This window comes from Hipposideros armiger, unplaced genomic scaffold, assembly GCF_001890085.2.
Source record: "Hipposideros armiger isolate ML-2016 unplaced genomic scaffold, ASM189008v1 scaffold_108, whole genome shotgun sequence".
NCBI classification, from domain to species: domain Eukaryota; kingdom Metazoa; phylum Chordata; class Mammalia; order Chiroptera; family Hipposideridae; genus Hipposideros; species Hipposideros armiger.
In genome coordinates this window covers 3,468,747-3,489,898 of record NW_017731458.1, presented here as the reverse complement: position 1 = coordinate 3,489,898, position 21,152 = coordinate 3,468,747, and the positions used below count along the sequence as shown (strand labels likewise).

The 21,152-nt window shown below is 51.1% G+C and overlaps 2 protein-coding genes across 5 annotated transcripts in view; one reads left to right on the top strand and one right to left on the bottom strand.

Moving 5' to 3' along the window:
* Nucleotides 1-9: 9 nt before the first annotated feature.
* PROCA1 (protein interacting with cyclin A1) lies at nucleotides 10-8,409 on the top strand. Of its 4 annotated transcripts, none has more exons than XM_019647046.1 (5): nucleotides 10-1,138; nucleotides 4,811-4,894; nucleotides 7,014-7,149; nucleotides 7,432-7,581; nucleotides 7,673-8,409. In XM_019647046.1, exons 1-5 carry the CDS (start codon nucleotides 1,051-1,053, stop codon nucleotides 8,358-8,360), a joined length of 1,146 nt encoding a protein of 381 aa, XP_019502591.1. In that variant the 5' UTR covers nucleotides 10-1,050; the 3' UTR covers nucleotides 8,361-8,409. The 4 variants fall into 4 exon arrangements, with proteins under 4 accessions (XP_019502591.1, XP_019502590.1, XP_019502592.1 ...); XM_019647045.1 differs by having other exon boundaries at nucleotides 7,432-7,590; XM_019647047.1 differs by lacking the exon at nucleotides 4,811-4,894 and having other exon boundaries at nucleotides 7,432-7,590.
* Nucleotides 8,410-10,166: 1,757 nt separating this feature from the next.
* The window catches only part of SUPT6H (SPT6 homolog, histone chaperone and transcription elongation factor), a 30,335-nt gene continuing 19,349 nt past the window's right edge, over nucleotides 10,167-21,152 (bottom strand). Inside the window, exons 25-37 of the mRNA XM_019647043.1 lie at nucleotides 20,061-20,268; nucleotides 19,393-19,540; nucleotides 18,654-18,796; nucleotides 17,607-17,747; nucleotides 16,367-16,562; nucleotides 15,291-15,529; nucleotides 14,626-14,739; nucleotides 14,329-14,453; nucleotides 12,500-12,612; nucleotides 12,158-12,235; nucleotides 11,895-12,061; nucleotides 11,250-11,437; nucleotides 10,167-10,960 (exon numbers count right to left, since the gene is read on the bottom strand). Of these exons, the coding sequence (XP_019502588.1) occupies nucleotides 10,774-10,960; nucleotides 11,250-11,437; nucleotides 11,895-12,061; nucleotides 12,158-12,235; nucleotides 12,500-12,612; nucleotides 14,329-14,453; nucleotides 14,626-14,739; nucleotides 15,291-15,529; nucleotides 16,367-16,562; nucleotides 17,607-17,747; nucleotides 18,654-18,796; nucleotides 19,393-19,540; nucleotides 20,061-20,268 (2,047 nt within the window). The 3' untranslated portion in view covers nucleotides 10,167-10,773. The remainder of the gene's footprint in view (nucleotides 10,961-11,249; nucleotides 11,438-11,894; nucleotides 12,062-12,157; nucleotides 12,236-12,499; nucleotides 12,613-14,328; nucleotides 14,454-14,625; nucleotides 14,740-15,290; nucleotides 15,530-16,366; nucleotides 16,563-17,606; nucleotides 17,748-18,653; nucleotides 18,797-19,392; nucleotides 19,541-20,060; nucleotides 20,269-21,152) is intronic.

Here is a 21,152-nt window from a genome sequence, read left to right as displayed (position 1 = left end):
CAGTACTTGCTGTGGGGTGTTTGTGTTGCATTAAGTGTGGGGAGCAGAGGTATGGTTCTGTGTTTCGGGTGGTGTCTGAGGGGCATGTACATGTGTGTTGTGAGGTGAGTAGATTTTTTATGTGCGCTATGTGAATACTGTATGTGGAGTGTATAGTAGGTTACTATGAATGCAGTTGATCCTGCTCCCCGCAGGGGGCAAGCCTATGGAGACCCATGAGGCTACATGATTGAAATAAGAAAAAGCACGAACACACTTTGGAAGAGCTCAAAAACCTTAACTGCTCTAATAAGTAATTTGAGAAAGAGTGAACAAGGCCTTGGTTCTATGTTGGTCTCTTTATTGGGCAGTATTTCTCTGGGTTAGGAGGGAACACTGATAAGGGGCTCAGGGTGGTCGCCACAGGGGGCTGAGAGCCAAATCAAGTCCTTATCCGAGGAGCCTGCGGGCGGAAAGAGCGCGAGTGAGCCTGGCCTCACTCGAGGAACCTGGGAAGAGCACGGATGGCGGGGCGGAGGTTGGAGATGGTTGCTCCGCTAGCTGGCGGGCGAGGTTCAAGTGCAGATTGGAAACCGGGATAAGGGCTGGGGCAAGATTCCGAAGGACTGGGAGGGGCCCGGCGGGGGCGGAAGTGTGCTGTTGTGAGAATGGATGGGGCGGGGCTAAAGTCTGGGGGGGTAGGATTAAAAGCTGGGGGTAGGTCTGGAGAGGAATTAGGGATGTGACTGAGGGCTGGGCCTGAGAGGCCGAGCTAAAGTTTAGGCCTGACTGAGATAACAGGGAAGGTAGCAAAGTGGGACAAAGAGGGAGGAGCCTGGTAGGAGCTGGGGGGCAACGGATGAAGAGCGAGGCTGAAGCTTAGACGTGAGCTGAGTAGACAAAGCGGCCTAGAGCGGGGGCGGGGGAGGTGGGTAGAAAGGTTGGGCAAACATGAGGCGGACAGGGGTGAAGGGCTGAGATGAGGGTTTAGGGTCGGCTCCGCCAAACAGGTCCTGGGTTGGACTTCGGCGAGGTCGAGTCTTGTAGAGAGGAAGAACTGGGCTGAGAGCGATGTGGGTCAGGACGACAATGACGGTTGAAAGATGGACAAAGAAAAAGACTAAGGACAATGACAACACCTGGGATGAGAGCAGCAGTGGTAAGGAGAAGGCGGGGCAGAAGAATACGGGAGGGCTTCGAGCTGGGGCCAAGGCACTGGGGCTGGCTTGAGGACCCCTGGAAGGTGTAGAAGAAGTGAGCCTGACGAAGGAGGCGGGGCCAAGGGCTGGGCTGGGGCCGAGTTAGAGCCTGGGGGTGGGTTCACATCGAGGTCCTGAGGACCTGGAGAATAGCCACCGCATTTTGCCTGGGCAACCTGCCTGAAGCCAGAGCTCCGACTCCTGTTTGTAAGGTTGGAAAGCAACTCTGTGCCGCAGCTGTCGCCCAAGAAGTGCTGGGCCTGGCTGGAGCAAATGTTCCAGCATTCACCCTGTCGCTGGGGCTGGGGCTGGGGCGGGCGGGTCCACTCTGAAGGCAGGAAGGATTCTGGAGGTTCCACGCGTGACAGCACAATCGCATACAGATGTGGGCGGGGCCAGGGCGGCATTTCCAAGGAGACACGTGCACTCGGCCCCTGCCTTGCTCCCTCCTCTTCCCTCCTTCCCTTTCTTGGGTTGTCCCTCTCTCCCCCTTTCCCTCCCTCCCCACCCCCATTCATCTACTGTGGTGTCCAACCTGGAACCCCCTCATCTGTGCTCCGAGGGCGGGGGGAGCTCCTCAGCCCGCAGGACTGGGAGGATTCCGAACAAATGAGCATCACCTGTGAGTTTTGAGTTAGGCCCCTGCGCCTGGGGTTACCGCCCTACGGAGACCACAAGCCTTCCTATTCCTTTCAAGCTATCATCTTCATTCATTATGAAGCCCCCCCCTGTGTCCAACCTCAGTCGTTTCTGCTGCAGGAGCTCTGGACTGCTGCTTCAGTCGGAGCTCTCTCCTTCTGTGAAACTAGAGAGCACATGGCCTTTCTCAGATCTGAGGAGCGGTACTAAATCTCTCCCCTTGGCAGTTGTGCTTGTCAGGGCTTCCTGGGGGCTCGGGGGGAAGTTAGTAGACCCTACATGGACGGCTCTTTCATGGTGACTGAAGAGAGCAAAGAAAGTGGTCAGACAAAGCCAAATTGGAATCCTGACCCTGGCTCTCGGGGCCCTCTGGCCTGACCTTAAGTCCAGGCTGGATAAGGGAGACTGTGGAGTCAGGATTGGGTGAAACCAGGGGATGAAGAATTGGCTGTGTTAGAGTTGAACAGGTGTAACAGGAAGTGACAGCTGGCAGGGCAGGTTTTGGAAAGGAACCCCAAATACAGCTGAAAGAGCACAGGCTATGGAGCCAGGAATACTGGGTTTGAATCTTATCTCTGCCATCTATTAACTTGTGTCTTTGGACAAGTTAACTTATTCTGAATTTCTCTGTCCCCATCCATAGAATGGGCTGTGGTGAGCATTTAGAATCAAAGGCATATTTTAAAAGCCCAGCACACTGCCCGACATTGGGAAGATGCTCATCCTGAGTCAATTCTCTTTCCCTAGAAAAGTCCCCACGTTTGAACCCTAGGCAGAATGTCCATTGCCATAGATAGCTTCTTTGTGGCTCCAATAGGGGGTTTAGTCTATTCTACTCATGTAGTGATTCAATCACCCAACATTGACTGAGTACTTTTTGTGTCCCAGGATCCGTAGATACAGAGGCAGATGAAATATGTAGGGACCTTGTTCTAAAGTTGCTCTAACTATGTGAAGTACCATGGCAGGGTAAAGGGGCACAAGACCAGTGTGACCAATTCTTCTTGGATAGCATTGTTCTAAGATGAGCAGGTATTGCTGGGTAGTGGGAGGCAGGAGAAGGAATAGAGAAGGGAGTGGTAGAAGGAGGGATGGATGGGTAGGAGGAACTGATAATTGAGGAAGAAACCAGGGCCCAGGGGCAGGAGGGGCAGTTATAAGGAATTTGCACTTCATCCTGAAAGGCAGTAGCATGCTATTAAAGAGGAGGAACATGGCGGACCAGTTGGCATTCTAGAAAACTCAGTTTGGCTGCATTGTGAGGACTGGATGAGGGTAGTGAGACAGGAGGCAGGGAGGCCAGACAGGCTACTGCAGTTGTCTTGGTCAGAGATAATGAGGACAGGCAGGCATGGTAAGACTTGGTCCTCAAGTTGGTGTAGAAGTGAGGGAAAGGATGACTTCTAGATTTCTGTTGCTCTCTGAATGGAAGATACAAGAGGGGTGCTTCATGGAAGGTAGGGAGAAGATGGTAGGTTCATGTGGGATGTGCTCGTTTAAGATGTTTGGGACTGTTCAAGAGGATATTGGCTACGTGCTCAGGAAAGTCTGGATTGGAGACCCAGATTTATGCCATTTTATTGGTGGATGCTGAAACCATGGAAGTGGATGACATTATCCAAGACAAGCTTGTGTTCTGAGGAGGCCAAAGACAGAACCCTGGTAATCATTAATTTAAGGGGTACAGCAGAGGAAGAGGGAGCAGCGCAGGAGTCAGGAAAGAACTAAAGAGCTAGTCAGAGAAGGAAGAAACAGACGAGAGAGGTCTGCGTGGAAGCCAAAGGAACATAATTTGCAGAAGAAAGTGATTGGTCAACAGGGTCAAGTGGAATGAGATGAAAAGGAGGCCACTGGGTGTGGCTACTGGGAAATTGTTGACAGCCTTTGCCTGGGCTATTCTGATAGAGGGGTCAGGAATGGCTGCCATGTATAGGTGGCTGGAATGTAAACAGGTGGAGATTCTGAGCTCACTGCAGGTAGAGACTGGGCCTCCTTCACTGGTATCTAGTGAAGCGATCCAATATGTCTGTTAAATGAATGTGTGAGTGAATAAACTTGAAAAGGAAGAGGGGTGGGAGATTCAGTGGTAGAGGGAGAAACACGGTTCATAGAGTGTTTTGTTTAAAGATGTTCATGCCTGCAGGAGGGAAGAAAACATTAAAGAAGGAGAAAGTAAAAATTCTGGCTGGGACCTAGAGTTCAGGTGCTTTGGGTAGGAGGAAAGAGGAACGCTTCCCCCAGGCTGAAGGAGAACTGATGAGGGTGGGAGCAGCCACAGACAGGGCTGGTGATCTGCAGAGAGGAACAGCAGCAGGGTAGGGGTTTCCAGGGAAGTGCTTGAAGTTTCATTGAAACATTCAATAAATCTGGAGTACTTACTGTGCTGTGGAAAACACGGAGCTGACCAGGGACTTATAGAAAGATGACCAAGTTCCACGAAGGCCCAGCTGAAGTCCCCAAGCAATCAGCTTCCCTTCCTTAAGCAGGACTCAGCTCCGATGCCCTAACAGATACAGCTAATTGTTGGAAGGAAAGTGGCAGACTCTACCCTCTGGTTACTGATGGAGCTGCTTGCTGTCCCAGTTAAAGTTCTGCTCGGAACAACCTCTGACCAGGTGCCACACAGCCTGGGAGAATTCCTGAAACTGCCCCTCCTTGCCTAGACTCCGGCTCCCTCCTGTTATTACTCCAGATTCAGCTCCTATTATGCGTCTTCCTAATCCCATCCTACCCCCCACCATCTCAGTAGGTGTCCTGGCTCTCTGCTCCCACAGGCCTTCTTCCCCACTACTTCCCTCCCTATCAGTGTCTGCCTCATACCACTCTCATGAACTGTTCCACATACCTCCCCTGCATCCCTCTCCCAGCCCCTTGCGAGCAGGGACCGTTTTTTTTTTTTAATCTCTGCATCTCTAGGATGCAACTGGGGCCTGACACCAGGAGCTTCTCAGCTTCCCATGGGGTGCTGCTGCTGCCACTCTGTACTCTCTCAGATATAAACAGGTTACCCGGCTGGGAAAGAGGACATCTGCGTGTGGCGTCTAGCACTGATGCATCATCTACTCTCTCCTCTGAAGGTGGGTCCAGGGGAATCTCTGTCCCAGGGGTTCCCGCCACCCCTCACTTGGGAAAGCTGACACCTTAGCAATAGGAAGGAGAGTGTGTTTGGTCCTGAAGGGGTTACCCAGTTGCCCCACCGCCACCCCATCCCCTACTCATGCCAGGGGGTCCCTTTTGGGAAGTGACAGTCACTCCTTTCCTTTGTGTAGTACCTTGGAGTGCACAAATATCTTTGACACGTGAGCTGAGTCCTCCCAACAACCCTGCAAAATCAGTATTACTACCATACCCATTTGGTGGACAAAGAAATGACTCAGAAAAATAAAGTAACCGGCCCTAGGTCACCCAGCTAGTAAGTGACAGAGCCAAGACTAGGGCTCAGGCCGGTCTGACTTGGACTCAAGGTCTTCCCTCAAATGCCTTATGAAGAAAGGGCATGAGGAGAGGAAGCAGAAAGGGAGGCCACCAACTGGGTCGGGGTGTATGGGGGGACCTGGAATCCTCACAGCCTGGTGGGGGAAGGGAAAGGAGGGGAATGTGAGGCAAGGCTCAGACCAAGCTGCTGTTTACTCATCTCTCAAGTACTTTACGGCCACTTGGACTAACACCCCCCTAACCTGGGTTATATGTCTTGTCCCCCGTTCTACCCCTTGTTGGGGCTGGGTAAAGGTGTAATCCTTCTAGCCTGTTTGGAGGGAGTTAGCCGGCCATAGCACCCCATGCCAGGCTGCCATGGAAGTCATTGGTGCTTACCCACTTCTTCCTCTGGAGGTGGGTGCAGCCAGGGACCCAGCAGGGGGACCCGCAGGAAGGTGCTTTGTCCTTTCTGCCCTGATGTGTGAATCCTTGGGCACATGGAGTCACTTCACGGGCTTACCTTTTAGTGGGTGGCCAGAGGGGAGAGCCATTAGTAGACTGGAGCCCTAGGCAGGGTCAGTGGTGAGGCAGTGCAGGTAGAGGCTGGGAGACGCCAGTATATGTCTAGGAGTTGCATTCAGCTGAGCAAGAGAAGTGTGAGCCTTTCTCCAGAGCTTTCCCGTAATCCCAGATTCTCACCCCAGCAGCTTCTCCCCTGTGCTCTGGGAAAGGGAACATGGTATCTGTGCTGCCTGCAAGGGGTGGAAGGGCGCACGCTGGAGGTGGGTTGTTCAAGTCCGTGGATATAAGGACTGGGGAAAGAGAATGGACGGGGAGTGGGAACCTGAGTAAAGAGCAGGGAAAGAATTAAGAGCGAGCATGGGAAAGGGGAGAAACATGTCCAAAGAGAGGAGGAGGTTGGAGAAGAGAGGAGAAAAGGGAAGGACCAGAGTCAGGAGAAGCCGAGGAGCAGGACGTGCGTTGGGTTAGGCCTTAGCTCCCTCTGTGTTATAGCAGGCCTTGGGGCAGGAGCGGCTTCAGAGGCTGAGGGGTCGGACGAAAGCCTCCTGGGTCTGTGCAGATGACAGGTATACCATGTTTCCTGGAAAATAAGACCTAACTGGAAAATAAGCCCCGGCATGATTTTTCAGGACACTCGTAATATAAGCCCTACCCCAAACATAAGCCCCAATTAAGATCGTCAGCCAGACATGACTGTTTGAATATGGATTCTGTACATGAATAAATGAATAAATGTAGATTGTTGGAGCAAAATTAAAATAAGACCCGGTCTTATTTTCGGGGAAACACGGTAGGAACTGAGGATGCTGTTGCTGCTGGCTCTAATCGCTGGGGACTCTGAAGTGGCACTCCAGCGTGACATGGCCAGAGGTCCTTCCCCTACCCAGGCCCCCTGTGAAACGGGGTAGCTGACAACTCCGATCAGCTGGGTGAAAGGAGTCAGTGGAGGGCCCCAGGTCGGTAGGCTCCCATGAAGGGCAGGGGTGGGGAGGAGGTGTGTCACAGGACAGCAAGGGGGACTTGGTGAGGACCTTGGTGACATGTTCCTGGGAGCCTGCGGGGGGTAGGCAGATTCATGCAGTGGATTGGGGAAAGTGGAGTGCTGAGACGCGGAGTTACTGGTGGGCTGGACTACTAGGAAGTAGAAACAGCTTGGCGGGGTGGTGGCAGGTGAATTTCAAGCCTTGAGACGGAGCTGTGGGACAGGAGACCCACACATGTGCTGCTGCCCATGTGTGACTGACTCCCACCCCTCAGGTGACTTCAAGGACACCGACAGGTGCTGTTGGAAACACAAACAGTGCACTGGGCACATCATCCGCCCCTTCCCCTCTGACTGCGGCCACCACAACCTGCACCTGCACTCTGTCAGCCACTGTGACTGTGATGCTAGGTAAGGGCCCTCCACCTTGGGGGACCGACCGCCCAGGAGATTCCTGGGCAGAGCCAGGTCCAAATGTTCACTGCGGTTCCTTCCCTTAGCTGTGACCCGGCGTTGCCAGCCCAGCCCTGGCTTTGTAAACCAACCTGGCTCTGCTCTAAGAGCCACAGGGAGGAGGTCTTTTGGCAGCCTGGGCTGAGCACAGTGAAAGCACACTGATCCTCAGGGTTCTGGCTCTGGGCCCCTGGGGAGTCCTGGAGGTGTGGGAGCCAGGCTGAGTCCCCTGTGTGGCAGGGCGAAGGAGTGCTTAGAGAAGACAAATAGCAGCAGCTCCCGAGATGTAGGCCCAACCTGCTCCCGAGATGTGGGCTCAACCTGTTTCAACATCATCCAGACCCCTTGCTTTGAGTGCATCCCAGAGGAAGAGTATGTGGAGCGCTTCTGGTACGGCTGGTGAGTGCTGGAGACTGACGGGGGGCACTATGGGGCATCAGCCCCCACTGTCAACCTTCTCTTTCCCTGTCTTCCCTCCCAGGTGCAAAAGCTACAGGCCTCTTTCTGTGGCAGTGATCCACCATCCCATCCACCACAAGTGTGGGGCAGATGACCTGAATGAAGAGGAGGAGGAGGAGGAGGAGGAGGAGGAGGAGGAGGAGGAGGAGGAAGAAAGCAAGCCTCCCATCCCAACCCAGGTGGGGCCTACCACACCCACTGATGCAGGCATAGGCACGGGTACAGTCACAGGGACCCCTGACTCGGCAGCTCCCATCACCATCTGGCGCTCTGAGAGCCCCACAGGGAAGTCCCAGGGCAGCAGGGTTAAGAAGCTCAAGAAGAAAAAGGAAAAAGACAAAGACAAGGAGGAGGACGTGGACGAGAAGGCAAAGCTGAAGAAAAAAGTCAAGAAGGGCAACAAGCTGACTAAGAAGAAAAGCCCAGTTAAATCGGACTCTTCACCTCCAGACTTGAGCAGATCAATAAGCCCAAGGGAGCTGGCCAGGATGTCAGAGTCCAGTCCAGAGAGCCGGGAAGATCTGGAGAGCGTCGACAGTTACAGTGACCCCAGGCAGGGAGAACCCTCCAGTGACGATATTGTGCAATCTTCATTGCCCAGGAAGAGAGAGAAGAACACAGTCCAGGCCAAGAAGCCTGGGGCGAAGGCCTCTCCAGTCAAGGTCAACAAGAGGAAATCTCCCCCAGCATCAAACCCCAATCTCAGTTGAGGCCAGGGCCACCAGGGTGAAGAATAAACACGATCAAGCCTGTAACTGACCCCCTGCTGCTGTTCTCTCTCTCTCTCTCTCTCTCTCTCTCTCTCTCTCTCTCTCTCCAACCTGGCTACTTCTGGGGGGAGGGAGTGGGCTCTGGGCAGGGCTGGAGCTAAGGGGCCAGGGGGCTGCAGGGGTTTCTGAAAGGGAATCTTTCAAGAGGAATTCCATGGGAAGGTAGGTGGGAGGGCAGGGGAGGAGCACAACCAGTTTCTTTGTAACATCTTAGGCCCAAGGCAGAAAAGCACATCTGGGAGGGGCAGGAAGGAGGCTTCCCACTCACTGGGACTGATCTGTGTGAAATCCACTCAGGGACAGGTGGGACTGTCTGCAGTGCAACTGGTAATAAACAACCCTTTAACCCACTCTGCCACTGTATCTGGCCTTTCCCTCCTCTAAGTGGCCCTAGGGAAGGTCCTGAAAGCACTCAAGGGGACATGATCTCCCAGCTGTGTGGCCCTGCTCCTACTAGGCCCTTCTGGAATTTTTGTGCTTAAAGGGAACTGAACTGAGCTCCCAGCAGAAGGCCAGCCCCTCCCCACCCCCAACTCCTGCCAACAAACAGCAAAAAAGATCTTGAAGGAAGAAAAGCAAGGAAGGGAGCTCACCAAGTTTGGGCAGCAGTGGCCATTTTGACTTCTCTGCTGAGCCCCAAGCAGAGGAAAGGGAGTGGGAGGGCCTAACTTTCCCAGCACCAATTCAGAGCTGTGAGACAAAACCCTTGTGAAGACACAGGGAGATCAGGGACCAGCCTACCCTGTGACAGCCCAGCTCCTTTTTCCAGGGCCAGTATGTGTAAGGGGGAGCAGGTGAGCGTGGGGCCCATCCTAGGCCAGATGCACCTGACCTGTGTAGCAGTACTATCAGAGACCAAGGCACAGGTGGTAAAAAGGGGAGCAAGAAAGAGGAGCAGGGGCTCAAGCTAAGAAACCCAAACTTACTTGTGGCCTTTCTCAAATGTGCCACAGAAGTCTAAAGGTGCTCCTTGATTTACATAGGAGTTTACGTCCCCATAAACCCACTGTAAGGCGGAAATACCCTTAAGTAGAAAAAGCATTTAATACACCTGAACACGACAGCTTAGCTGAGCTGACCGTCAACGTGCTCAGAACACTTCCGTTAGCCTACAGCTGGGTAAAAGCACTTAACATGATGAACCACACTGTGGAGGATTGGTGGCTGATCACCATGCCCATGCTGATCACGCGGCTGACTGGGCGCTCTGCTGCTGCTGCCCAGCATCACAAGCGTGTACTGTAATGTGTATCACTAGCCCCGGGAAAGAGCAAAATCCAAAATTTGAAGTATGGTTTCTACTAAACATGTATCGCTTTTGCACCATCATAAAGTAAAAAATCGTTAAGTCGAACCATTGTACGTTGGGCACTGTGTATGTTAGGCACAGTGGATGGGGTGGCTGTATCTGAGTGGAATAACAGCGGCTAACATTTACTGAGGACTTATGCGGTCCCAGGCATTGGGGTAAGCACTTCATTCTGTCCTCATAGATGCCCTGATGAAGCAGGTGTCACCATCTCCATTTTACAGAGAAGCTGGCTTAGAAATGATAGGAGAGTGCTCAAGGTCATAGGGCTGGGAAGTGGAGCAGGAATGTGACCCCAGGCAATCTGATGAAGAAGCTGCCTGCTTTTCTGCCTCTGAGGGCCTGGAAGTGGGAGTCAGGGGAGCCCTCAGAGCTCCAAACATTGCTTTACAAGCCACTCCTCAAGAGCCAAAGAGTTGGAGAGAAGCTTTGCCAAGTGCTCTGTAAAAACACTGTTTATTCAAATGACAGGCAGGAAGCAGCGGCGACAGCAGTTGGGTGAGGGTGGCCAGGCAGGGGCTGGGCAGGTTAGCACTGCGACCCTATGTCCCCTGCAATCCTGCTTTGATAGCCACCCAAGCTGTTGGCATCAGGGTCGGAAATACTTCCCCATCCTCTCCTTCCTGCCCCAAACTGAATAAATAGCATCTGTCTCCCCACAAGAGCTGGGGGAGACTCATGTGCTGAGCTTGGTGCCCGGTCACAGCTCAGAGTCAGGTGAGGGCAGAAGCTCAAAATGGCTTGTAGGGAGTAGAATACAAAACTGTTCCACTCTCATTATCATCTTCCTCTTCTTCCTCCCTGCCACACTCTTCTCCCAGCCTGGTCCCAGGACAGGTGGTTGGTAAGTGCCTGGAGTGGGAGAACTGTCGACTAGTGTACACTGAGCTCAAGTTCACGTGGCCTTCCAGCCTGTCATAGATGCAGGCTAACCACCAAAAAGAACGTCAATTTGTGCCACTTTATGGACAGAAAAAGAGGGGCAAGGAGTGAGGCAGGCCTCTTCCAGCCTCAGAGGTAACCAGAGTCCTAGGAGCAGGTCCCCTACCGATCCATCTCATCCAAGAGCGGGGTGGCATCGCCAGCAATGGACATAGGGGTGCTTTCGATCATAGGGCTGGGGGAGGGCCGAGGTGTAAGCCGCTGCTTCTGTTTCCGCCGTTCTGCCTCCTTCTCCTGCAGCCACTGCTCTGCCATCTTCCCCCAGTCGATGGCTGCGTGACTGTTGGACCTGGGAGGGAGAAGGGGCCTTTGAGATCGGGACTCTCCAGGGGCTCACTAGAGCCTTCCCACCAATCACTGGTGAACATCTATCCTTGCAGAAATGGCCCTTATACCTAAAAGTGGCAGCCATGGCCACCTACCACCCTGTTCTCTTCTCCCAGAAAGCAGTCCCGTGGGGACATCACCTGGGTCATGGCTCTCAGAAGATCCAGATCACCTGCCTATGTTAAGCCCCTTGGCCTCTTGACAGCCCCCTGCCCCTACTAATAGCTCCATGCCACCATCCATATACTTACTTTGGCTGCTGCTGCCGTTGCCGAGAGCTGGAGGAGGGCTGGGGCTGGGCCTGGGCGGACTGTGGGGTGGTACTGGCCTGTAGCTGGTGGTACTGTGGTGTGGTGATGGGCTGGCTCGGGGTCGTGTAGGAGTAGCTGGGGGTCATTAGTGGTGTGGCCACTGGCTGCTGTGCTGGCGTTGGGAACACCTGGAGAAGGGTGAACAGTTAAATGGGGAGGGGTTTGGGGCCTATTTGGCCTACCTATGAATTACTGGCAAGCTAAAAATTTAGGCTCAGCATAGAGCTTTCCAGCCAACCCTCTCCTGAGAAGCGTATGATTCTGAACAGCAGAGGTAGGCCAATGGGATGGGATCAGGTACAATGAGGGGGCCTACTAGTCCTGACCACTTGAGGTTTCCAGTAGCTTAAGGGTTCCAAAGATCCCAAAGGACTGTGGAAAGGTCAGGCCTTATCTTATTCCCTTTCCTCTCAAATGGGCCTGAGAAAAGCAGCATCTGTTGGAGACAATTCCTAAGGCTCATCTATGCATGTAAAGGTGTGGGCACTGCCAGAGGCCAGTATTTGGATATGAGTTGGTAAAGGATGACGGTTCCCTTTTATTCTTCCCCACCCTCCACGAGAGCTTCCCCTCCAAGGCACATACGTGGTAAGCGCTGCTGCCCCCTCCACTGCCACCATAGCCGTACTGGCTGGAGGCCCACTGGGCTGGGGTGGCATTAGGATTCTGTCCTTGGCCTGTCACAGCAGCAATGGCACTGAACATCTGCGAAGTCATGTTCTGAGGGAGGGCATTCACGGCCCGTGTCAGATCTGTAAACACACGTAGGTGGGGGATGGGCACGTTAGAGGTTAAAGTTGTCCCAGCTTTATCCCTCGGACCCCCGGTCCCAGGCATGAGCTCCTTACCTGCAAGGTTGATGTTAGCTGGGGTAGCATTGATCGAAGCAGGTGTCCGGGTCCTGCTACTGCTACTGGGGGTGATGCCTATAGGAAACAGCCTGAGTCAGTTATGTTTCTGTTTTCATAATTTAGGGAGCTGAGGAAGTACTGAGAAAAAAAGGAAGCTACGTAGGCAAAGTGGTTGGAGGACCTTCCTGATGCTGGGAGGTTGGAGCAGGAGTTACGAGAGCTGCAACGACAGCCTGCGCCTCACGCCCCCCCACAGGCTAGTGATACCTTGATTCAGAGCCTAGGTGTCCCTCCAGCCATCCCCCAGGAGTCAGGGGAGTCAGAGTGAGAAGGACTCACCTGGTACAGGATCCTGGTAATGATCCTTAAACCATCTGAAAAGTCCATTCACAGTTGGGAAGATTTGGCCCCTGTACCGGAATCCTTCTGGAGTCACCGTTACATATTCTATCCTGGGATGTTGGAAAGAAACATGCATCAGACACCACTTGGGGCCAGCTGTGAGAGAGTGGCCAGAACAGATCTCCACCATGTGCAGTTGCCACACTGGGTGCTGGGGGAAAGGAGAGATCAAAGAGCCAGTCCCTGACCCTGTAAAAGGAGGCTGCTCTCTGGGGAGGCGAGGACTGCAGAGCAGAGTATAGTCAAAGCCAGGCGTCAGCAGCCCCTGGTGTGCTATGTACAGGCTGCCAGAGGAAGGCTTGCTGGGGGTTGGGCTGCCATCCTGGGCTGCAGTATGATGGCAGCACCCTGCAGGTGAGGGTGAGACTGAGGTCACAGAGTGTCAGGGTTGGAAGGGGTCCCCCAGGGCAGTTAAACACCACTCCCCATGAGTCAGAATCTGGAAGCGCCTCTGAAGGTGGCTAGTCTGCCACTGCAGAGCACAGTGTGGATGGGAGGTTCGGCTCTGGGTTCAGCCCCAGTTCTAGTTCCAGTTTTGGCTCTGCTACTCATCACCTGTATGACTGTCCAAAGTGACTACACCTGAATCTCTCAGCTTCATTTGTAAAATGAGGATAACAGTATTTATACCTATAGGGTGGGCGGGAAGAATAAATGATTCCGTGCATGTAAAGCACTTATCCCACAACACCTAAAATAGAGTTGTGTTTAGTAAATGACAGCTGTCAACAGACAATGCTAAGTGTGGCAAAGTTCTCCTTTATTTCAAGCTGAAACCTGCTTCCTAAATCTACTCAAGTGTTGTTCCTTCTGCAACACTAGGAGTCTGTGCCCCTTTCCACGGGAAGCTACATTGCTGGCTCTGCTTCCTGTTAAAGGTCCCATTTGCTCAACTGTTCCTCATGGTAGTTTCCAACCCACCACCCCCGACCCCCCCAGAGCCCTGGGTGCCACCCTCTGGAAGCATGTTGGTGAATGAGAAAAGGCTTCTCAGAAACAAGCACAATATTCCAGATGGGTCCAAGATGGCGCAGGGTCCAGAGTCCATAAAGTGTCATCTGGCCACTGAGCCCTTTACTAATGTTGTCTATGCCGTGCATCACATGCAGGCAGTACAGGGATCAGAACAGAAATGCACAGGCCTTGGCCAAAGGCCAAAGGGAGGACAGGGCTATAGAGGAGGCTGGTACGGCTATCAGTCTGGGTAACAGACACAAAGAAAGCAGGTCTAAGGAAACTGGACTTTGTCCGATTCAGGGTGAGCACTAGAGGCCCCCAGACAAAGGAACACCTAGGAGGGCCAGCCTGTCAGTCATACAGAAAGGGAGCAGAGCAGGTCAATGGTAGGAAGAAGAGATGCTCTCCTGACCCACCCCTTCAATGTGGGCAGAAGTTACCATACTAGAGCAACAGTGAGCCACCATGTGCTGCAAGCCCTAGCTAGGGTGAAGCAGAGTGAAAAGGAGAGACCAGTGTGATGGCCCCCATCTTTGCCATTCAGGTGGGAAGAGTGTCTGATGATTTCCATCACTCCTTGGGAGAGGAAGAAGAGGCGAAGGGAACTCCTTTTCCCAGGGTTGAGGAAAGCGTCTTTCTTACTGAATCTTTGCCTTCTGCCTCTAAATCATCATCCTCTTTCCCCGCCTCCACCTCTGCCTCTATTCTAAACAGGTAAAAGGAAAAAGGCAGTCAAGCAGAACCAGAGAGAGTACTGCTCTGGGGCCTCTAACTCCACTGCTAGCCTGTCTGTGGACCCCAGTGCTCACCTGGGTTTACCCCGGGGCTGGTATCCCAGTAGGAACTTGCCCGGCAGTTCCTTGCAGGCACAGATGAAATAAGGGATGAAGGTGGGCTTCTCCTTCTTAGTTTTGATGAGCAGCTCCTCTAATTTCTGGGGGTAGAATGAGGGGGAGAGGTTGGGATAGCAGCATGCTCGGTACACAATGTCTGGTGCATACATGATGTACACCTCCTTCACCAGCTGAGCGACCCCTACACTGATGGGAAACCATACATCCTTAAGTGACTGGGACGTGTTATCCCTTGTGGGGCCCTGGGCTCACCTTACGGTCCCCACCGCTGCAGTCCTGATAATATTTGTGGTTCAGAAGGTCCCGGGCAAAGGATGCCATGGGCTGGACATAGCGGGCAACAATCTCATCCAAGTCTTCAAATTCCTGTGGGAAGACAGTAAAGGTCCTATCCAGAGCTGAGATTCCTGGCCCTTTATCAAATCCACTCAGAAGAGAACCCATGGGAGGGGATGGACTTCCCATCCCTGCTGTAGCCTTACTCCATTGCAAAGTCCCTTCAATTTATCCATCTGTTTGAGTCGTCCCCAGATTTAAAGTTTACAAGGCATAAAATTATTTAAATCATAACTCTGATTCTCCCCTGGTGCTTGGGAACAATAGGGAGCTTCATAATATTTCACTCCACTGAAAACAGGACAGAGAAACCTGACTTGTGTGTGTGTGTGTGTGAACATGTATATGCGCCTACATGTGTATATTCTCTATTTCAATACTTGGAAGACAAAGGGGGCGGGAGCAAAATAAACAAAATTAATACCAATTGCCCCATTTTATAACCAATCTCCTGTTTGGGGCTGTGAAGCTAAAATACATACAATGCATACAAGTTACTAATGTCAGGTGACAGCAGCTAGAAATGGCTTTTTTCTGGAAGCAGGAGTGAGTATGGGAAGTGAGCAGGGGCTGGCTCTCACCTCACTGTTGATCCACAGGGTGGCTCCCAGGCTGAAGGCATTTTCCTTGCCCTCTTCCCGCACGTCCACATGCTGGTAGATGCCATCACTGACCTTCCAGGTTACTGTCAGGTGATTTTCACCCTTGCTGCTCGGTCGGATGATCACATCACCCTGGTCCATGGTCTCCATCATCTTTTCTGCTTGCTTGAAATTTATATTATGGAAGGATGGGTGTGCGATCACTCGCTTGATATATGCTGAAGAAGGCAGTAAAGAAGTACAGATCAGGGAATGAGACGGAATCATCAGCAATGGGACAAACCATGGCTTAATTTCTGATCCATTGTCGAATTCTGAGACTCTTTTACCCTCGCTGGGCCTGGATTCTCTGATGTGAACGATGTGTTAACCTGGGTTCCTATGGTGCTGAGAGAAGGAAGCTTTAAGAGTCACTGTGGGGCCAGCCGAATGGCACATTGGTTAAGAGTTGGCTCGAGATGCCAGCTCTGAGAAGCAGGGCTGCGGCTTGGATCCCACATGAGGGTCAGTGACGCTGCGCTCTCTACAGCTAAGATGCTGAACAACAGCTCGACCTGGAGCTGGGCTGCTGTCAGTCGCCAGCGATGGCATAGGCTGCAGCCCTTGCTGCAGTGGGCTGCCGTGAGCTACTGTGAGTGGCTGGCAGCCAGCGTGAGCAGCTGGCAGCTGGCGTGAGCTGCCGTCCAATGGCTGGAGAGCAACTGCCTCACCCAGGAAGAGCGCAATGATAATACCAACATGGGCCAGTGTAGCGATGTCCTTCACAACTAGACTGAAGAACCAAAGGACAGCAACTTGTCTGTTCCCCTCCAATTCACCAATAAAAAAAAAACAAAAGTCACAGTGCATTAGCAAAGAAAATGTGACCCAAGAAGATCCTGGTTTCCAGCCCTGCCAATCACTCCCTTTCATGATGTCTCCAGACCTCAGCGCCTCAAAGCTGAGCACTCACTCCCACCAGGAGGCTGAGCAAGGGATACGCCCATCAGCATGTGCATTCTGCAGAAGAGCTGCCAAGACTTGGGGTGCACAGGTGTGGTGGTAGGCATACTCACTGGTCCGCTGCTGCTTCCGCTTCATATCCTCCTCCTGCTTGTGGTCTGCTGCTTCGGCATCGAAGTCATAGTATGTGTCCTTGGGCAGCTTCCACTCGTTGTTCCTGTCCATGAGGTCTGAGGTGCGGCAGGTCAGGTCTGCGCTAAACTTCTCGATGTCAATCTTCATGATGCGGCAGTGAACAGTCATTCCCACCTAGATCCACAGAACATTTGAGCTGGAAGGGACAAAGATGATCTAGCCCGATGCCCTATTTTACATTTGACAAAACCAAAGTCCGGGCAGAAAGGTGGAGTGACTTGCCCAAAGCCAGCCAGCTAATGGATGGCAGATGAGGAGTTCGGGGTCAAGTCTGGTCTGCAGACTACAGGCTGTGTCTTGTACTGATGCCTCCCACTCTAGGCAGAAAAACCAACTGGAGTCTATTGGACCCTATCCTGTCACTGGCACTATTCCCTTCTCCCATAAAGTTGCCTAGTTACTGTTTCGAGGAGGCGATCAAAATCTGGCTGCCCTTTTTTGGAGGGGAAGCAAAATAATAGCTGTCTTCCGTACTTTACCTTTGACATGAGCCAGTCTCTCTGAACAGTGGCAAAAGCCAGTCACTCTGCAGGGCTCTCCTTTTGAAAACCTCCCTAGCTTCCTTTATTAGGAATGTCTTTTCCCAGCCTTCCTAAGTCTACAGTTCTCAGGGGTTCATAATACTTAGAACCAGAGAATTTGGCAGATCTGGTACCAGACATATCATTAACTAATGGGGTGATCCTGGAATAGGCACTTGAATTTCTCCAAAAAAAGAAGGTAATATTTCCTTTCCCATCAGGTGGTGAGATTAGAGACAACATATGTGAATGTCAAGTGCTGATACCTAGTGTGTACATACATAATTAATAGTTGGAGAATACTAGAACAGAAAGGGAGCTTAGTCTTTGTGTCTCCCAGCATGGAATGCTGGCGCCTGCTTCCTGCCCGCTGGACTAAACCACAACTTCCCCCACAGGAAGACAGAGCCCTCTCCCAAAGGGCTGGTAACTTGATGAAATTTCACAAGGCAGTGAACAAAAGCATTCAGATGCTTCTTGCCCTGGCTTCTTCCAACTAGTTATAAATCCTCCTAAAACTCTCTCCCCACCAGCAGCCACTGGGGACAGAGCTTAACTTCCAGTGGCATTGACCCAATGTTAAAGAGAGCTCAATTTAGGCAGCTGAAAACTGATGCCTTAGCCGTCATTCATCTACCTTCACTCGTTCCTCTGGTCGCTTTACCACTTTGTCACTGAGGAATTTGGTGGGGATGAAACCGGTTACACCATTGTCTAGCCGTGTTTTGACACCGATGGCCTGGCCTGGGCACGAACCGCTGTCAAAGTGGTTCCAGACCTAAACAGAGCATCAGTAGAAGAGCTTGATCATCGGGATTCTGGAGATCACACATTTAGAAAAGAGCTGCTAGGGGTGTTGTAATTTATTTTACCATTGACACCTGGTATCATGGTCTGACAACACAATGACTTAGCTAACCATGAACACAGAATTTGAACATCCCCAGTGTTCTTTGACTCATAGCTCATGTTTGGCACCACTGGCCATCAAATCAATCTTTTATGTTAATCTAATCCATATGCCCCTCTAGCTGCAACCGAGACCCCTCCCTCCCATTTTATTCTGACTTCCTGGGCAAAAGAAACACTGATGTCAGTCTCCTCAGAACAACTTGTTTTAGTGAGCCAGGTGGCCCTTGGCTTTCTGTGTATCCTAGAAAATCCCACCAGCTTTTTATTGGGTAAAGTTGAGAAAATGTATTTTACAATCTGCCCAACATTTGAAGACCCAGAAAAAGCTTTCAGGGTGGCTTTAATGAGTTCTGACCATGAGAAAGGCAGATGATGTCTAGAAGAATGTGGAAAAAATTAAAATGTGTGTGGATAATGAAAAAAAATTGAAGGGAGCCTACAGATATCTTCTAACTAGCATAGGGACACTTTACCTACCCTGCAGGTAAAAAATGCATGTCTTCATGTCTTTAATCTGGTTGAACAAGTTCCCCAGAGAATGAGGAACAAGGGTTACAGACTGAGCCAGAATAGAAGAAAGCACACATATCATTTCTGACTGGCATATGGAGGGACTTCATGTTAGACCTGAAATGTGCTCCAGTCCTCTTCCTTCTTTGTGTATTCATTTGGTAAAGCATGATCTAAATATCCCCTTCCCGACTCTTTTTGAGAGCATGGAGACCATTCACTCAAGGAAATTCAGTAACCATGGCAACACTACAGCACATACCTCGCTTAGCTCGGGGAAATTGTCCTGCTGACAGAAGGGGCACTGCCATAGCCCTGTCTCGTCGTTTCGGATTGCCTGGTCATAGCTCTCACCCTGTGGACGCCTGTGGGCAATGCCAGTGACATTGCAGATGATGAGCTTCCCTGGAGGAAGGGTAGACAACAGGCAGCATGCTAAGAGAACCAGAGAGGCAACTCCTTCCCACCAACCCTTTAGAGACAGACATCTCTTACAGCATCTGCACTCATTTCCCTCCCATCTTTGAGAAGGGATATCTTCCCCTGATTTGATAACAAGGGAAAATGAGGCCTATAAAAGTGACTTCATGAAGATCTCACAGGTTATAATGTAACTTGACCTTGGACTCAGTTTTGACTTCTAGCCCAGTGTTCTATAATCTTTTTTTTTTTTTTTCTGTAAATGGTGAAAGAGCAGTTTATTAGGAGAAAAGGTACAGTTCAAAGAGGTATAAGCGGGCCCGAGCAGAAGGCAGTGGCTCAAGGGCCATTATTAGAAGAGAAAGTACATTCCAAATGGTTAGGAGCGGGCCTGAGCAAAAGCGTGATTCAAAAGGCCCAAAGGCCCAAAGGCCTCTATAATTTTCTTAAAAGCTCCCCTGGTACAGTACAAACCTGCCTTGTTCCTCTGGAATTGTGGCTTGGTTTGAATGTATACAGTAAACGCATCCTCCCGACCCCTACCTATCCTCCTCCAACTAAAAAGCAGACCCAGAATTTACCAATGTAGAAGGTCTCTGGTGTTTCTTTGGTTAACATATTGAAGATTTCCTCTGTGTTTGGAGAGCGGTAGGCTGTCCGGAGGTCCTTATACCGACAGCTCAGCTCTGCCCGGATGTCGTACAAGGTGATATGTTTGTCACCATAGCCCTGGGGAAGAAGCCCATTAAGAAGAGTCTTGCAGTTGTTCCCCAACCTGAGCCCCGAGCTTTTCCATGTAAGGAGGCCAGGCGGCTCCTGTCAGGGCTTCCCTCTTCCTCATTTCCTTCAACACGAACTAAAGAAGATTTCCAAACTTCTTAGTCATGGAACACTGTTCTACACTAAAAATGCTTCATGGAACCCCAACGTATAAAACACAACAAATGCGAAGCTGCACCGCTGGAAGGGAGGAAGATGGCCTAGAAGAAAACTGCTACTGAGCCCCTCCGAGCTCCCTCCTGCCCCCACAACGACTGTAGCAGTCTCTGAGACTTCCTTGGCTCATTAACAAGTAGACAGAAAACTTCCTTGAGAAACCCAGTACAGCACGGGGAGGGGAAAGAGAAGATCAAGTCTCCCACGCTGATAGCATTGGGGGTTTCTCAGGATACTTGCTGTCTGAGTCTCCTCCCAGCGAGGCCACTTGGAACGACGGTTTTTATGCTACGCTTTCTACACTGTCACGCACCTGCCTCTCCAGTTCTTCTGCAAAGGCATCCAAGTCCAGGTCCTTGAGTCGCTCTGGGTTTTCCAGGATCTCTTCCAGGGCTCCTGCAGGATTGGCATCCTCAGCTGATTCATCATATTCCAGGGCATCCACTGCCATCTTCCTGGCCCACTCATAGGTCTCAGGATGGACTCGAGAACCATCGAGGACTTCAATATATGAGTCAGTGCTGAAGGAAAGGAAGAAAAGGGGCAAGATATATAACAAGAAGATTCTAATAACCGCCCAAATGTCCACCAATGGGGAAACCGGTTAAATAAATTAGGGTACCTCCATACAACAGAATACTATACAGCCATTAAAAAGAATGAGGTAGATCTATGTGTGCTGACATGGAAAGATGGCCGCGATATGCTGATATGTGAAAAATGCACTGCAAAACACTATGAATCGTATGAGCCCATTTTTGTAGCAAATGGGTAGTTAGTAAATGCATAGCAAAAAATAAAATTTAGAAAAGTTGTAGTATACATCAATTGTTATGATAGTTATCTCTGGGGGGTGGGATTATGGGGGACTTCTACTTTCTGCATAATATTTCTATATGTTGAGTTTTATATAATGAACTTATACAAGTCTTATCATAAGATAAAGCAAGAAGGGGAAAAAGACCTTTAAGAATTTGCTGACCGCTATTTTCCCCCATAAAGCCTTCCCAGGCTAGTCTTGCCCGTGCACTCACATGGACCTATGTTATTCGTGGAGTGTTACAGCAAAGCTGGGTGGAAAATGAAGTTTTAGAACTTGAAGCCTATTTCCCCACTGATTTCCATTACTGAATGAGGAGCTATGTGCCCGTGGAAAAGATCCTCCAAAGACTGAGTTGATAACTTCTGGAGAGGAAGAGGTCAATAGTGAAGTCCAAAGTCCAAGTGAATAGAACTTTCTCTCAATAACATCATCTCAAAACATACTGAATCTCTTTCCCCCTTCCTTATCTTCTCATACCCCTCCCACTCCTTTTCCATTCCCCATGCTATTTCCACGCTTATCTAGCCACGACACACCATACAGAACAGGTTTGTGTTTACTGAACCAAGTTGTTTTCTGTGC